At 43.9% G+C, this 18,714-nt stretch overlaps 1 protein-coding gene across 5 annotated transcripts in view; it reads right to left on the bottom strand.

Annotated features, from left to right (window-relative positions):
• SUCLA2 (succinate-CoA ligase ADP-forming subunit beta) overlaps positions 1-18,714 on the bottom strand; it is a 131,607-nt gene that overhangs the window by 59,095 nt on the left and 53,798 nt on the right. For all 5 annotated transcript variants that reach the window (XR_015059969.1, XM_085887957.1, XM_085887956.1 and 2 more), the window contains 7 exons: positions 17,930-18,029; positions 11,374-11,536; positions 11,058-11,186; positions 6,521-6,659; positions 6,258-6,419; positions 2,083-2,225; positions 1,808-1,928 (listed from right to left, as the gene is read on the bottom strand). Coding sequence is in view for 4 of the 5 variants with exons in the window: in XM_085887957.1 (XP_085744083.1) it covers positions 1,808-1,928; positions 2,083-2,225; positions 6,258-6,419; positions 6,521-6,659; positions 11,058-11,186; positions 11,374-11,536; positions 17,930-18,029 (957 nt within the window). In the remaining variant the exon portion in view is untranslated. The remainder of the gene's footprint in view (positions 1-1,807; positions 1,929-2,082; positions 2,226-6,257; positions 6,420-6,520; positions 6,660-11,057; positions 11,187-11,373; positions 11,537-17,929; positions 18,030-18,714) is intronic.

The following is an 18,714-nucleotide window of genomic DNA, read 5'->3' as shown; positions in this document are numbered from 1 at the left end:
TTTACACTTCTGCCCATACAGGTGCAGCAACCCTGCATCTGTCTGCCTCCCCCTATCCAATTATAAACCTTCTTTTCACCAACTGCCTTTACTACCTCCTCCGTCCACCATACCTGGTTTCTATCCCATGATGATGACCCCTTCCCTGACATCTTTCCAAACAAAACTTCTGCAATCCCCCTAAACGCCTCTCCATACTTCTTCCACTCCTCCTCCAAACCTTCTGCTTCTTCGCTAAGTTTCTCATACCTAGCCCCCAACCTCTCCGTGTACTCTATGATGATGTTTCCCCTACACTTACCCCACATAATACTCTTCTGACCCCTGCTCTTAACCTCTCTCCTGTTCTTCATCCATACCACAAACAGGACAGGTTTGTGCTGGATGGCAGCATGCTCTCTCATCATTGCCTTACAAACCTGCTGAATCAAAACTTTCACAGGACAAACATAATTTCTAAGTACCTATTCCTGACTAACCTTTCATAGGCACACATTCCCTGGTGATGGCATTGCTATCAGAAACTATCCACCAGAGCCCATGCTCTCCGCTAACCCCTCTGGAATACCTCCGGTTTCACACACCCCTCCGTAACCACTTCCTGCTCGTCTTCTGTGATGCACCATGCTCCCTTTGATAATGACTCCACATACTCTTCACTTTCTTCCAACATGGACTTGTTTGAAACACCCACACCAATCAAGCTCCACCATCCAGCCTGCAGCTCCTAATTTGCCCATCTTTTTGGCCTTGGTACATGGAAGCTTGTGATAAGGCAGATGCTTCCAAGTTGCTCACTTTCTTGACTTGAAAGGAAAACCTGACTGGGGGAACCTAAGCTCACTCTGTAAATCATGCAGGGAATGGGTGTATCCTCAAGAAGGGTTACGGTTGTCCTCACCCCACCCTTGCTCTACCAGGGCAAAGACTTTCATACAGCACCTACTCGCCTTTGTCAACTTTTCAAAGTTCAGGCTTCTTGCTTACCTACATTATTGTGTCCCTCTCTTTTCACACCTGTGAAATAACCCGTGTTCATACAATCACGTTCCTTCCTCTGGTGCTTCAAAGTTGAGCTCAACGTAATCTCATGTCATTTCCCATTTCCATGCATGATCTTTATTTATTTTTGAAAATCTTCTGTCATACCCTGTCTTTTTTGCAGGTCATGTTTTTATGTCCATGGAATATCGACTTGTTGCCTTCCACCTTCACGAGTCGCTTAAAACTCCTCCATTCTTTTTGTTTCGCTCCTCCACGAGTCCAAACTTTGTTTGATAAACAAACAAACATGGAACAAGATTTTACCCTTGTTGTTAATAATGGAATTGTTCAATGCTGGGCCAAAGACAGGATAAATTCTCATTATTAGAAATCCCACTTGCAATGGCAGAAGGACAGAATGAAAAGGGAAGAGGGAGACAAAGACATCGCCAATGAGTTGATGAAGGGCAGAAAAGAAAGGGGTGGGAAGGGGTGAACAAGAGGAGAAGAGGGCAGGGTTGAGTGTGGGAGAAAGTATGAGGTGCTGATAGGCAGTGCTCTTCTTGAAAGAATGGAGGAAGGGGCATGAGACAGACACAGACAGTCAATTCCACACATGAGAGAATAGTGATGAAGAAAGAGAGGTGAGTGTTCAGCTGAGAATTGGGGAGGGTAACCAGGTGTGTGATTCTGGAAAACGTGTGTGACCTGCCAGGGCTGTCAGAGGAGGAAGGGATGAGAGGGTGGGTTTCTGTCGATTGTGGGTTTAATATGAGAATGTACATGCAGCTTGGGACATCTACATGTACAAGATTCCTTTTACCTTGCAGCCGTACCACAATCGGTACACGCATGTTCAACTCTTGTACAGCGGTGATGATGCCCTGCGCAATGATGTCACACCTCATAATCCCACCAAAGATGTTTACCAGAACAGCCTGCACCTGCACCACAAGTGAACACAATAGATTCCTTGGAGAGAATGGTCACATAAGTCACCACAGCCAAAGCATCCTAACCGATCACTGCATTGAAGAATACTGCATTTAGCCAAAACCCAATGAAAAAGACTCCCATTGAAAGATACCAATACTACACCTTTGGGTCAGATGTGATGAGCTTAAAGGCCTGAGTGACCTGCTGAGCAGTCGCACCACCCCCAACGTCTAAAAAGTTTGCTGGAGTGCCATTGTGAAGTTTGATTATGTCCATTGTTGCCATAGCCAAGCCGGCACCGTTAACTGCACAAAAGGAACAAAAAAAAATAAAACAATGCAGACAGGCTTAATATACATAAAATAAACCAGCATGCTATCGGAGCATTATATATTATCTATATGCATAATGAAAAGATTTTTTTTCACTAAATAATTTTTCACTCCTCCATTGAATAAAATGTTGGGTTACAACGATCCACTCTCATGAACACAAGTGAATCATGCAGTTAACTCTGCACACATTTCTGCATGAAACTTGCTGGTAATGCATCTTCCAGATTCTCAATGGTGAGATCCAGGGATATCGCAGCCATAACATGGCCCATATTTTATTTTCGAAACAGCATCAAAGCTCATGACACATCAAGGTGACAAAGTGTAAAAGGCAGTTAACCGATATTGGGGTAATGGGGAAACAATACAATACAACAAGCGAAGGCATGAACAAACGAGAAAAAGAAGCCCCGAGAAGAAAGGAAACGTAGTAACCTTCATGTAGGAGGGTTGGTTGGCTTAAGTATACTTCAGGGGATATAAAATATCAACACTAAGAAAGGGGGTTGATATGAGATAATGGAACATTGCTTGCTTGAAGCCCTGAATGGAAGAGGGTGATTTAACCATCTCTAGAAAGAAGTTCCACAAATGCATGGATGAAACTGCAGAACTTTTGAAAAAAGGAGATTTTACCAGGGGAGTCCGGAGGTATAGTCCCCAGAAATTTTGAAAAATTGATGTCAAAATATGCATTTTGGGGGTGATCCTATCCATATTGAAACAAAACAAACAAACAAAAAAAAAAAACACGATGCAATTGAAAGTGATATTTGGGGAAGAAATTTTTTTTTTATTTCACCTGAACCTTCATTGCTGGAGCCTGGTGTTGGCTTAATGGTTAGGGTGGCTAGCTTAATATCTTAGGGTCTTCGGTTCGAGTCCCACCAGGCGGATTGACTCAGTCCGTCATCCTTCTGAGGTGAGTAAAATGAGTAACAGGGGGCAATGCATCAGCGTTGGCCAGCAGTCAGGGTCATGGACATACAAGTGATGGGAATACGTCTGAAAGGATTAAAAATGCCAGAAGGGAATGGTAAGTTGCTGAGGTACTGAGCTGAATAGCTCTCTGGAAACCTGCAGGGCCGAAGGCAGGAATGTTGATAAAGGATCCAAAAAGAAAGAAACTCCAGACTCTTCAGACGAGCTTCACCGACCCGTGTAAGGCAATGCGAGATATGCAAGGCACCACAAAGGCAAAGAAGAGCTCTTTACACACGAGCCGCGCGAAGGTGCCAATATCAGGGGTAAAATGCATTACCAGTGAAACTCCATGATAAGGGTTGTCCCTCTTTCAGCACAACACAAGGCACAGAAGATCTCTGTAGAGTGGAATGTGTCTGATAGACACCAAAAATGGCGGTCATTCGCACTCAAAATGCCAAGCAGGCCAATCTTTAGCGTGGAATGAAAAGACGTCCGAAGCATTCGTAATCTAAGTCGATCCTTCATTTCACTCGCGAGCGAACAACCCTCTCGTTTCTCTTCTGGTTGCACATGATTCCAGAAAACCCCTGATCAAGCAAGCTTGAGAATATTTACATATCACAACATGAAAATGATGCAACGACAGATCGCAATGGCACGCGAGTTCTCCTCGACCTTTTGTGAGACGATTGAAGAAGAATTCTCCTGAAGGATAAATAGTAAATCCTGTCTCGGTGATAACTCGAGCAGTCTTCTACAGATATTTTAAATCGTCCACGAGGGATGAATGAATGTCACAGCCTTCCATTCTGATCAGGGGAACCCCACCTTTTCCTTTCCAATATCCTCCATCTTCTTGTAATAACTCAATCTCTCGATATTTTCATTGAAATCACAAATTAATACTACACCATTAATATAACAAAATAAAATTTGAACAAACACTCGTGATGGAAACAAATACAAATGCTATTCCAACGTGATAACCAGTACAGACGAATCTGCCGGCGAGGAAAGGTGGATATGCAACACCGACGTACACACACGGTCTTCCTTCCTGGCCAACATCTGATAATGGTTAACACGCTTGCAAGCTTTTGTTCCCGGCTAACTTCGACAAAAATAGCTCGTAATAAAAACTACAATGGGAGTAATTCACATAATCATGGTCACGATGCGTTATTGCATGAGCATTTCACCCCATATGGATGAAATGGGTAAATAAACGAATCAGCATATCGGAATAGCACGTCAATCCCCAATAATCACGTCATGCTTTTCTGATGATGAACATACTGAAACCTCCGTAGTGGTCGTTACAAAAATACGGATTTCCATAAAATACGGAAGGAGTTTCACCCATGCACATATGGAGGAAAAGAGAAACAAAGGGGTGAAGATGGGAGAAAAGCTTGCATTTTTCGAGAGTAACCAGGAGGGACCCACTGGAAGAACATGTTGGGAGGGCTGAGAGAGCTAGACTGGAGAAAGTGTTAAAACACAATGAGAGTAACAGGCATTGTGCTTTCGTCTCATCGACTGAGAAAATAAAAATATTAAAAGCTTCAGATTCCATATAATTCAGTGGAGGCTGACAGATGTGATGCTGGGCCCCCAGGACACAGGGGAGAGTGGTATTCCATTGAGCTATAGATAAAGCTTTTGTAAGCTGTGATTAATTGTTTTTTTAAGGAAAGATTTGAACGACAGAGGTTACCCAGTTTGCGGCTGGCTTTGGATGCCAGCTTTGCTCTCTGGTGTGCCAAGGAGAGGTCATGGCTGATGGTGAATTTCAGAAGTTAGAGAGACAACCTCTTCTCATGGCTGGCCATGGAAACAGAAAGGTGGGTTTGTTTGACGATCATTCCAAAGTAATGGTCAGAACTGTGAGACTTGCGAGGATCACATGTTGCGACAGAAGTGCGCATCACTATAAAGACATAATGAAGCAGAAGAGTATACATTTGGTACACATTGTTGGCAAAAAATTCACAAGATTATAAGGGACCATAACTCTTCCTTCGAAGCCTGATGTTGGTTTAGTGGTTAAGGTGGCTGGATCGGGATCTTAGGGTCCTGAGTTTGAGCCCCGCTGGCTGCTGAATTAACACTAGATGGGGTTGACCCAGCCTGTCGTCCTTCCGAGGTTGGCAAAATGAGGACCAGTGTACTGGTAGAGGGGCACAGCATCAGTGGCACAGCCACACTTCCAATAAATGATAGCTGCCCAGCAGTCAAGCTGCCATATACAAGAACAGAACAGAACAGAACTCTTCTTTCTGTACAAATCAGGACTTGTTTGACCACATGACCTTTCCATTGTGACTGTCTAATCTCCAAGTAATATTTACACCACTGAAGTTGCAGTTGTTTGCAACAAAGGTGACCAGTGAATGGGGGATATAGCTATAAAACCTCAGGCACTGCTTTTCATCATGTGCGGTTTCATCTACAATAGAAAGGTTTCATCTATCCCCCCCCCCCCACCTCTTCAATCCCCTGTAACAGTCCATTCCATCCACTTTTACAATCAACCAAATTACACAGATTCAGAACACAGCCACCTTCACTCCAATAATCAATTCCACCATGTTCACCAGATGTGCCACAAGTAATCCATAACAGTAGCTATGTCTCAAGGTAAAAAAAAACCCCTCAAATTCTTATGTTAATCAACACACATCTGTGATAAAGGTGTGGGTGGATATCATTAAAAGTACAAATGTGGGTATTGATAGATGTATTCACAGCTTGATCCGAACAAATTTATATCCAATTCAATGCTCACTTACATGCAAGCAAATTGCTTAATGTGGGAATCACCCAAAATGCCTATGGGAATCCTTTGGAGAAATCTGAAATGGATATAAATTTTTGGGCCTGACCTAAAAGTGCTTTTCGAGTTGAGATGCGAGTTTGCTTGAAGAGATGTTGCATCGTGTCATTCTGGCAATATCATGGTTTCAAAAGATCTCAATCTCATCGGTTTCAATTCTCAAAAAAGTTTTATGTCCTAATGTTTTATGAAATAAAAGGTGAAGGGGTAACGAGACAGCAGATAAAAGCATGGCAAACCGAGACAGCCAATTGTGCCATCAAGGCCAATGTAGTTGATCCCCGCATTCGCAGCTTGGTGCTCCCGTTCGTCCTCCTGGGTCCAGTCACGCATTGCAAACACCTTTGACTGCCGGAATGATGCGTTCTCATCGAAACTGATTTTGGCATCCATGCACATAACTGCAATGCAAAAGGTAACCATTGCGAGCTTTGCATGTGTTCGTAAAATACACGAGAAATCTCCATCTAAAGTAATTACCCAACAATTGCAGAGGTTTTACCAATGCCCGACGCATCCTCTACGAGTGGGTTGATCTCGATAAGTGAGGCATCGTACTTGAGGAACAAACTGTAAAGCCTCAGCATCATCTCTACTGCGCCATCCTGCAGCGACTCAGGGAAACCCATTCCATGAGCCAGCTGGAGAAAATTAAAATATTAGCACATTGGACCGATGTAGACCACAATACATACCAAGATATCCCATGTTTAATCAAGCATACTCCTGCCTGCATTTTTTTCCCCTCGAATCACTGCAACACCAATGTCAGAATTAGTTATTAAGTTTTTCTTTATGTTTACAATGTGCTTTGGAAACAGATAAGAGAATGACCTGATAAAACAATCATGGTAAGCACCCAAGTCTCTTCCAATTTGGCAAGTTATTATCAGAGTCTTCCTTATCAGGTGCAAAGTTATTTTCCAAAGTGATGTTTTAGCTATGATTGGCTTTTAAGGCGGCTTGGTCTCAAGTAAATCTTGCAAAGGTTCTGAACGGTGACATGGGCAACAGAGATACAGCCCTTGATGAGTCGGATGAAATAGTGGGTGATACGGCGAGCCTTGTGAAGAAACAGAGATGAGAAACAGCAGTGGATGAATATCGTTATATTATATTGTGGATACAGAAGCCAGAAAAGTGATTAAAAGCAAGGCAATAGAGCTCGAGAGATGGAAAGTTGAAAAAAGGAGAAGAAACGGTGGTTCAAGTGGAATTTATGGAGACAGCATAACAATTGGTCTGCATAATGGTGGCAAAAGCTAGAGGTACAGATCTTTTTTTTAACAAGATTTATGGGAACAGGACCAACTTGGTGGTAGAATTGCTTGATCAGTTTATGAACTGTTTTTGTGCGTTGTACTTGCATGTTCACATTCAATTTCAAAAGAAAGCATTTAGTAATCACTTCACTGAGCATGCCATGAAACTCACAGCTGGCACAAAAGCAGAATCTGCTCATCTTGCACAACATCACAACGCAAACATAAAGGCCCTGTCACACCTTGACATTTTAGCCAGTGTATGCCGACGTATGAAAAATTTGGCGAATACGCTGGCACACGTCGAATACGTTATGGGTAAGTTTTGTATACGTTAAGAGCACGCTGGCATACATCGTAGTACGCCGAGCTCGTCGATAAATTTTGGGCATGCTCAAAATTTCTCAACGTGCTCAGCGTATGACTCACACGTTCCGCGTACGCTGGCCATAAGTTGTAGGCACGTTATGTGATTGGTGACACATGTCGACACACATTACTTGTAAGTTACTCACAAGTCGAAATACGTCGACGTAATGTCTAGCGCACCCGAAACTTATTTCTAACCTATGAGTAACGTGCTTTGAACCTATGTGTAACGTATCTGCAACGCATATTGACGTATGTAGACGTATTTGACGTCTTCTGGAAGACCACAGAACTTACTGAACGTGTTTCTAACTTACAGCTACCGTATAATGGCGTTTTGGCAGCGTTTAGGGGAATTGGTAGATAAAAATGGGCTTCACAGGAGGAACCCGTCAGTGTTCCAGACTCCATGTTGAGTAGATGTCCATGTCAGGCTGATGGACAGATGAGGGCAGAGAACAGGTATTAACCAACTACGTTTCATTGATTTACAAAGGATAAAGACATAAGGGATAAGGCCATAATTTATTATTGTTAATTATTGTTTATGAATTAAATATTTAAAAAATAACATCAACAAACATCAATAGTTAGACGGTGATGACGTACGTTTTCTTCGGCATGACGGTGATGCTGACACTTCGATGTCTAGCGCGGTTATGATTTTAATCGTCGAGCGGCAGCCTATTAATAGGCTACACCACGTGATCGACGACGATACGCTTCCGCGCTAGCACAAGTTAGACCAGTGGTTTTCAAACTTTTTCTAGTGGCGACCCAATTTCAGAACCTCTCTACATCGCGTGACCCAAAATATTCAAAACCCAATTCATAATATACAAGATAAGATTTCATAAGACACAAGAACACTTACTGTTTACTTTATTCACCATAGTCATGTTTTCATAGACGAGTAAACGGAGAAGAGCCAACAGTATCCAAATAACACAGTTGAACGTTTCAGAAGTTTAGTCCGAATGGCATTTAGATATATCAGTGAGAAGGATGAGCCTGTTTTTCAGAAACCAACTTCTCTATTCGTGGAGAAGTAGATCACAATGCCAGGATCATATCATGCTCCATTTCTAGGTGATTTCTGTACTTTGTTTTAATCACCACCATGGTGGAGAACGACTGCTCACAAAAGTATGATGAAGAATATGGCATGAGAACCTTAATGACACGCCGTGACAGGGTCGGGTACGACGGCAGCATTTTGCACCAGAATGTCGACAACTAATTCATCCGCGCAAGAGCCTGCGCTCCTGAATCCTGCTGGAGCTGTACAAGCTCTTCCTGCGCTGTATCATCTTCATCAGCAATTGAGTCCAGTGGAGCCGTGAAAGGGTCCCGAACCACAGAAAAGGACTGCACATCCAGCTCAGGGAAATAGTGCTCGAACTGTTCAATGAGCGACCGAAGGTGACGTACTATCTCCCCAGAAAGACTGTCGAGCTCAGTATCATCGTACTGGCAGGTCGTTAGATGCTCCACCAGATGGGGGGAAACGCTGAAGCGCTTAACAGCTGCTTTGTCTGCCAGTAATTTTAGAGTCGCCAGAAATCCACTCGTTTTGTCGTGAAAAATCATGAGGTTGGTGTCTTTGCCTTGGAGGGAGCAGTTGAGGGCATTGAGACAAAGATGTCAACGAGATAGCACAGTTCTGACAGCCAAGAGTCCGACTCAAGCAACGCAACCCATGCTGTTTTCCCTTGTGTGCGTAGGAACTCCTTCAGTTCATCTTTGAGCTCGTAAACGTGCAGAAGGTTTCCTCCAGATAACCATCTGACTTGAGTGTAGAATAGTAAATTCTTATGGTCGGCGTCCATCTCCTGGCAGAATAGCCTGAATAACCTTGTGTTGATGGCACTCAATTTGATGTGATTCACCATTTTTACGGCTTCTGAGAGCACGCTCTGCAAGGTTTCTGGCAAAGTACGAGAGGCGAGCGCTTCTCGGTGAATCATGCAGTGTACCATGGAGGTCTGAGGAGCCACCTCAAGCAATTTAGCCTTGAATCCAGAATGCACTCCGAACATTGCTGGCGCGCCGTCTGTTGTAGAACCGAGCAACTTTCCGAAGTCCAGATCATGGTCACGATAAAACTGCTCTACTTTCCCAAAAATGTCCTCGCCTTTGGTGGTGGCCTCCAATAGTTTGATGAGCAGAGGCTCATCGACAAAGTTATCAGCTTTGATGAAGCGGACTCAGACGATGAGTTGTGCGTACGATGCAATATCAGTGGACTCGTACAACTGTATGGCGTGCCATGGCGATTCCTTGATCTTCTGTACGACCTGAGCCGTTTCATCCAGACTCGTATCTTCAATTCTGCGTTGGATGGTGTTGTCAGAGAGGGGTATAACTGCCAGTTTCTTCGCCGCTTCCTCCCCAACCATTAGAGATACCATGTCCTTTGCACATGGCAGCACGAGTTCTTCCGCAATAGAGTGAGGCTTTTTAGTCTTGGCAACACGGAGCGACACTCGATACGAGGCCTCTAATACCCAATAATTGGTCTGATTGCATGTACCCTCTCTGTCAAGACGCGTATTCTTGAGTGCAAGAAGTTTCCTCTCAAAGAACGCTCTCTCCTTATCCTGATAAGGCGCATGTTTTGTAGTCAAATGCCTCTGCAACTTATTTTGTTTCATAGAGTCCGTAGAAAGCACTTCAAAACAAATCACACACTGAGGCCTCTGTGCCCCACTTTTATCTACCACATAGTAAAATCCAAGGTCCAGAAATTTATCCTGGGAAGAACGTTCGAGATTTGCTGGTGGCCGGTGCTGCCATCACAAATAAGGTCTCGAGTCGTACGTGGAGACGTGAATAGACGTTAATGATAGAGTCAGAGTCTGAGAGGCCGTGGATCAAACCACCAATTTCCCACCAAAATGAACCGCCCTTCAGCGAGCCAGCGCATGGGCTGGATCCCATTGCAAGCGTCATGTTGCGCCGGTTCCCATACTTTAAACGAACCATTTATATTACATCCCGTAAAAGAGAACACCGATCAAAAATAGACAATTTTTTTTTTTTCGCTGCAAGCGGACGCCCATGACCCCACGAAATTTGCTCGGCGACCACTTGGGGTCGCGCCCCCGGGTTTGAGAAAACCAAGAGTTAGACTATCGTTGGGCATAAGTTGTGAACGCCGACAACACGCTCAGCATTCGTTGGTATAAGTTATCTATAAGTTATCAAAATGTTCTGTGTACATTACTAATACGTTATGCATACGTCCAAAACGTTATTATACGCCCAAAACTGAAAAAACAATAGTTCAGCGTACGTCAGCGTTTTAGATACATTTTGATACGTTGCCATACGCTGGCTAAATCGTCAAGGCGTGACAGGGCCTTAACTGACACCCAACTTGCACTCGTGAAGTTGTGTGTACAGTACCTTGAGTGCTTGCTCTCGCTGAATTCCCTGAATTATGTCAATGGGCTCCTTTAATATCGCACTGGGGTTCTCCATGGCAACATCCTCAATATTGACACCACCTTGAGAGCTTCCCACAAGCACCGGACCCTGTCAGGTGGTGGAATATAATTGAGGTAGCAAGAGAAAGAATAAAGAAGACGGAACAACTCAGCTATTGACATAATATCATAAGGCAGAGTATTCAGCTGAGAAGTATTCTGAGAAAAAAAAAATCTGTTCAGATTCCTCCAGCAACAAACTTGCTAGTACAGGATAAATAAGGGACAGCACATACTGAGAAAGAACGCTCCATGGTGATGGCAAAGTAGTATTCTCGCCGGGGATACCTCCGCTCACACACCAACACCTTGTTGCAAATGCGCCCATGCTCACCAGTCTGCTTTGTAAAGAGTTTCTTGCCGATCATTTGTCCACTCACATCTCGAACCTCTTCTGGCCTGATATAATAGGTATACACAAAAGCAATTTCTTTGGACAAGATACATTATACCACTTTTTTATATACAATGGCAAGGCTTGCGGGGGGGGGGGGGGAGGGGCTGCGAAATACAATGAATCAGACGTCACCAAACAAAAGTTACAGAAAAAAGAGTGGGGGGATGGGACACCAACAGCAGGGATGAGTGACAAAATAGAGGGAGGCTTGGAGAAATAAGGGATGTGAAGAAGAATGAGGGCTAGGGAAGGACATGGGGATGGGTGGGGTGAGGAGCGGACATGATGGATACAGCCGTAAACTATAAGGAAGGAAAAACTGGAAACTTGGAAAAGGTATGGGCTTGGGGAGGGTTAACAGGAGTAGAAAAGATCATGGTTTTAAGATTGAGGATGATCTGAGATGGTGGTGAACAGCTGTCTTGAAGACCTGTAGGGAAGAATGAGATTTAGAGAATGTGGAAGTTGATTCCACAGGTGGGGGGAAAAAGAGGAACGAATGAGCGGAGGTGAGCAGTGATGCCAGATTTTGGGAGTTTCACTATAAGTGGGCTGATGGTGGACTGTGTGTGCCCTGCAGAAATATGGGGGGTTGGTGGGCAAAGCATGGAAAGAGCAGAGGGTACAACACCAGGAACGAGACCACTGATGTGTTTGCGATGTGAAAGTGGGAGTGAACACTTGTATAAACTGTGAACACTGCAGCTTGTAGAAAAAACTAAAATAAAATAAAAATTCAACTCCAGAAAAAAGTGATCTTGAGTGTCCTTTTGCCAGCAAGACAATACATGTTCCCAGAAGAGTGCCCAAACTGATAGCATCAGGACCTGCATCGTGTGAAGCTCTTCGTACAGTTATTTTGCCAAATGTTAAGCTTCTGTGGAGGTGACATCAAGCAACTTGAAAGATTTCTCGGCTTACAATGGAGGTGAGAATAGCACTTGGCATGGAAATGCAGCTCACTAGTGATGCACTTACAAGGGCGAATGGTTATTGATATCTTCACCCACAACACCCCCCCCCTCCCCTCTTGATCGAGGCTCATCGAAAAGTGAGATCACAGAAGGTAAGATGGCAACGAACTGACAATGTGACAACAGTTGGGTACAATAGGTAAGGTAATTAATAGGGAAAGAGGAGAAAGAGGAGGAGAGAGAAAAAAGTAACCTGCAAATAAGAGGGTTTGGTTAGGTTAAGTAGGGTTAATGGGAGTAAAACAATAATTGATAGAGATGGAGGATGGCATAAGATGGTATGCTCTGACTGAAGAACTGGTGGGAAGAGTGGGAGTGCACAGCCTCAGGAAAACATTATTACCTTCGCATTCTGCGAAAGGTTATGTTTTGGTCGGCGTGTATTTATTTATTTATTTATTTGTAATCTTGTGATTCGTATAACTCAAAAAGTATTAAACCGAATTGCATGAAATTTGGTGGGATGATTGGTTATGAGCCAGGAAGCATTCGATTAGATTTTGGGATCGTTTGGGTCAAAGGTCAAGGTCACGAAAAGGTCAAAATCATCTTTTTACGATAACACGGTCAATTTTTATTCAATTTGCATGCAACTAACGCCAAAATGTTCAGAATTCAACGCCTCATCTTGTGATATGCAATATGACACAATGACGCCCATACTCTTGTTACCGGTTAAGGGTCAAAGGTCAGGGGGGTCACGACCTTGAAAAATATGCGGTTTTTGTCATAACGCTGTCAATTCTTGTCCGCTTTACATGAACCCAGCACCAAAATGTTCAGAATTTAATGCCCAATCTTGTGACACAATGACGTCATAACATGTCACCGGTTGGGGTAAAATGTCGGGGGGGGTCACGCCCTTGAAAAATATGCGGTTTTCGGCATAACTCAGTCAATTCTTATTCGATTTGCATGAAGCCAGCATCAAACGAGATTACCTTCTCTTGTTGAAACGTTGTATTTACCGAGCTTGCGCGTGAAGACTCGCCAAAACGACGTGAGTTGATTGTTGTTTAGTCCGTAGCCCCCGAAAGTCGGGGGGGGGTCATGACATTATAGATATGTGTTTTGTGTCATAAGACCATTCACATGAAACCAGTTCCAAACACTCATACCAAGAACAAAAAAAGTAGTGGCGGCGAAGGTATGCACTCCTTGAGTGCCCGTTCTAGTTTTCACCTGTTTGTGGAGCAGTCAAAAGATGAAGGTGTCCCATCTGTCTGGATTTTGAGAGTTCAACCAGAGCCTGTTACTGCAAGAATGTGTGCATGCTCAAGTTGCTGGAGAGAGTCATATGGCTGAGAGAGCAGAGAGAGCGAGACTCGAGGAAAAGAGGTAAAGAACACAGGTGCCATTGGCCTACCTGTAATTTGAGAGCAACACGTTGTGCTTCTGCCTCATTGTGGGAACTGCCAATAAAGTTAAGAGCTTAAATTTCACATTCCACACGTTCAAGGAGAGGAAGATGTGATGCTGGAGTGCCAGCTGATAAAGGAGAGCAGTACTCCATTGAGCTATGGACAGAGGCCTTGTAGGTTATGAGTAGTTCTACTTTTTCAAGGAATGATGAAGGATGACCACTCTTTGGTGTAAGCCTGAACTGCTCTCATGCTGGTGCTCAAGCAGATGGTCGGAAACCTTATCAAGAATTATCCAAGCAAAGTCCTTGCCCAGCACTGAGAGCAGCGTCACCCCTCATGAGTTGTTGCAGTCCTGGTGATAACCCTTCCCTTTCCAGAGAGGGACAACAAGGCCCCTCTTCCAGTCAGTTGGGATGATGCCTGTGCTCCAAACAAAGCACAGAACTGCATGCAGTGACAAAAGTGCAGCATTTCCAAATTCTGTCACAGATCCCAGGAGCTTTACCCCCTTTCAACTGGTTCACCACAGCCAGGGTTTCCTTAAACGAAGGTGGTTAACAGTTGATTGGAGTCAGCAAAAGGAATAGTAACATCCCTGACATCCAGCTCAGCAGATGGTGGATCAGCCTGATGCAGCCACTCAAAGTAACCGGGGCAACGGATTTTCACTTCAGACTCCTCTGTCAAGAGCTTAGCACCTTCCACTCCATGAGAATCACTTGACCACAGGTGATGCTCTACCACTTCATAGATTCCTCGTACATAGGCCTTGTTCGCCCTCAGCGAACATACAATTTTACGTCTCAGCTCCCTGAACAGCTCAGCGCTGCCATTAAGTATGGCCCTGCGACTCTGGTCAATGGTATCCAGTGTCCCTTGGGAGACAAAGCTCTTCTTCTTCTGATAGGTTCCAAGACAACCACTGGCAACATCAAGGATGGTAGTCTTGAAGGAACTCCAAAACTCTTCAGGATCCCCCGAAACACGCAGACATCCAAAATCCCCACTCAGCCTGTTCGCAAACTCCTCAGCTACCCTCTCATCCTTGAGCTTCCCAATATCCAGCCTAGGCTGGGATGGTACCATTCTCCTGGGTTGAAGCTGAAACTTCAGAGTTGCCACAACAAGCCTGTGGTCGGTATTGAGGAACTGAGCACTCCGGTAGACCCTGCAGTTCTGAAGCATCCTCCAGCAACCATCAACAAGCACATTGTCAATCTCTTTTGCCACACCACTAGTGCTGGAATACCAAGTACAGTGGATGAGCCTGCAGCCACTGAAACCATGAACCAGCCACCCTAAGTCCATGACTTCTTGTAAAGTCAAGGAACTTCCTGCCATTCTGGTTCACAGTTTCAGACCCATGGGGACCAGCACATGTCTCATAACCATCCCGATCAGTGCCAGTCAATGCACTGAAATCCCCCAAGACGAGAAGAATATCTCGCCTGGGGCACTCATCAACCACAGACTCAAACGCAGCACAGATTGTCTCCTTCACAGTGAGATCACTCCCCTCAATATACAAGAGATCAGAGCACATAAAGAGACCATGGAAACGACACCCAAAGAGTGATGAATCCTAAGTCTGATAATCAGCTCGTTAACTAGTTACCTCAATTATCATGGGAGTCAGCTTATTGTACACAGCCACAGCAACTGCTTGGGCATGGTAATCATGAATGACCAGACCAGTAAATAGTGTAACCACTCGCCATGATCTCACCACGATCCGGTCTCTGAACCTCAGCGAGAGCTGCAATATTGATGTTCAAAGGTTGGAACTCAGATGATAGCAGAGACAGATTAATTATCATCCACTTTTAGAGCGAAGACATTGCAGGCACCCACACAAAGGGACTGCCTCAGGTTAACCGCAGTTTGGTGGATGACACCTCAGCACCACCCCAACATACACCACCACACCCCGACCCAGGTAGGTTACCCCATGCTTTTCCTGCCATCATCAAAGAATAGGGGTCTCAAACGTTTTGCCCCAATCTCGTCATCCAGTGAGCTACTCTGCGAAGGGTAGCTGCACCGGAGGTACTCCCTTGGAGTGGGTTTTTCATTTTTTTGGTGTTTTTTTTTCATGTGTTTGTGCAGAATGAAGTTTTGTTATGGTGGCCAGAGTGCAAATCCGGCCACCAACCTTTTAGAAAGAGGTAATACAACTGCAGGAGGATTTCTGCAGACAGTTGGGCACCAGATATGGATGGCCGTTGGCTCACAAGGAGCTCCTCTGTCTTTTGACAGTTTTTATCTTGCCAAAGCGAAGTTTTTGCAGGATCTGTTACTTGGTAAGTTTTTTTTTGTTTGTTTGTTTGTAATCATTGGATTTTTCACCTCAATATCACTCTGTAGAGCACAATTCACATCGGAAACTCTTGTGGGTACACATATCGTAGTATTATTACAATACCCTTCAGCACACATAAAGGTCAAGGTCAAGGTCAAAGGTCAAGGTCAAAGGTCAAGGTCACTGCAGTAAATCATGGAGGTCGACGAAACCCTTATTTTTTGAGTAATTTAAATCGAATCATCTCCAAACTTTATGAGAATGTAGTATATGGTCTGGTGCTCAGCTGATTAGTTTTTGGTGGCGATTGGCCTTGACCTTCATGGTTAGCGCCTGAGGTCAAACATATTTCACCCCAAGGTCAAATTTTCCAGTTTTAGGAACCATATCGTGTAGTACCTCAAATTGAACACCTCGATGAGTGCTTTCAAGATATGTCAAGCTTGAGACATTATGACGTCATTTGGTGACGTTATGAGGCAAACGCATATTTTTCATGGTTGCTCTGTAGAACGATTCTCATCGGAATCTCTCGTAGGCAGATATTCCTCAAGGAGTCGCTCCTGGTGGATAGCAGCTCTGTTCACCTCAGTGTGACCTTAAAGAAGTCACACATGGTCACCTTTTGGCAAGATACGGGTCACCCTGCGGGTGACTGTTTTTGTTTTTTTTTAATCCTGCCAGGTGTATTAATACACCATCGCCACCAGGTTTTCTGGTGGGGGAGATAGTTTAGTCGCTGACAACCCGACCATGAACCAGATTAGTACAGGTTTACATGGTACCTGTAACAAGTCACAGATCTGATCTCGCCTGACCTGACAGTTGATGATGGAGGGGAGCAAACACTAGAAACCAATTTCACAAAGGGCCGCCACGACTTGGAGTTTAAACTTGCAGACTAGTTTGAGTTTAAAAACTTGGGACTGGCAAGATTATGTTTTCTTACATGCCAAAGGATAGACACAAAGTTGTTGCAAGTCTCATGGAGTGTGCAGAGCATGCCAAATGCAGCAAAAGGTCTGCTTGTTCATGTAATACTGTGCAAACTTTGCATGCCAATTGATTTGTAATGATAAAACAGTGCTGTGTATGCCTGGGTACTTTTTTTTTTAACACAAACATTCAAGATATTAAAAAAAATAATTCATTCACCATACATTACCAGACCACTGAGGTTACTAAGTCACCAAATATATTCTCATTTCAAATCAGAACTAGAGCGAAGTCGATGGTGCACCATTGCAAATCCCCATGCTTCCCACCGAAAGCAAAGTTGAAAGATGGCAAAAAGTTCCACCAGGAATGGACTCGAATATCAAATTTTGAGTTACATTTTTTTCATCGTTTTGAACCGGGCTGTGACCCTAAGTCCCCACCCTCTGGGGCATGAACCGAAGGTCAAATCCAAAAAAAACATTACATATGTCAAGCGTCCCCCAATATTTATTGCAAATACAAAGTTTCATTTTTTGGTTATTTGACCTTATGACCCCACCCAAAAACGGTACTGTTCTCACGCATTCTTGCCATGTGTTGATCAAAACTACCAAGGTTGGTGAAGTTATGCACAACAGTTAAGGGCATGGCATAATGGACAGCCAGACAGATTACAATATCCTTCAGGTTTTTTTTCTAAAAGCAGGGGGAAAATTAATACGTTGCAACCAGCATCATACAGCAAACCAAGAACACCTTGTAAGTCATAGTTGAACAAAGTCATGACAGTTTCAGAGTTTTCAGCAACTCCTGACTCACGAGTAAACAATCTTGACGCCTCCACGCAGTCCCCCTTCAAATGTGCCTTTGCCACGACCTCCGGCTAGTACCTGCGCTTTGACTACCAGATCGACCGATCCTGCAGAAAAAAAACATTGTAGGAAAGAGAATCAGTACGATCAACTGGGACCAGAAGATGAAGCAACAGAATAAATCAGAAATCATCAGCTTAATGTGAAGCAACTGAGTACAGTGCAACTGTGCAAGCAAAGAAGGGGGGGAGCAGCTGAGTAGAGTGCAAGCAAAGAAGGGGAAAAAATGTTGGGATAAAGTATACTCCATGAGGTTTAGCCACCATTACTTACTGACAAACCTGAACGTAAAGAAACACAAAAGCTAAGTCCATGGCATGCCATCGCAAATCCCCACACTTCCCATCAAAAGCAAGGTTAAAAGATGGCAAAAAGTTCCACCAGGAATGACGCAATATCAAATTTTGAGTAAAAATAAATAATAATCAACTTTAAACCCTATGACCACAAGTCCCCACCCTTCTGGGGCATGAGCCGGGGGTCATCCCAAAAATCGTTACATATTTCATGTGACCCCATGCATACATAAAATAATATTTTAAAATGTGCCTGCAATTGCATTTTATTTGGTATTTGACCTTTTGACCCCACCCCAGGGCCCGAGGGACAAGCGAAAAAAAAAAAAAAAAGGTACTGTTCTCACACCTTCTTGCCATGTGGTGATCACAACTACCAAGTTGGTGAATTTCTGCACAACCGTTTAGGAGATAGTGTGACCGACAGACAGACAGA

This window comes from Eptatretus burgeri, chromosome 7 (assembly GCF_056783735.1).
Source record: "Eptatretus burgeri isolate ZD-2024b chromosome 7, Ebu_testis_v1, whole genome shotgun sequence".
NCBI classification, from domain to species: Eukaryota; Metazoa; Chordata; class Myxini; order Myxiniformes; family Myxinidae; genus Eptatretus; species Eptatretus burgeri.
The sequence above is the reverse complement of the archived record's forward strand: the minus strand, read 5'-3'. Positions and strand labels throughout refer to the sequence as shown.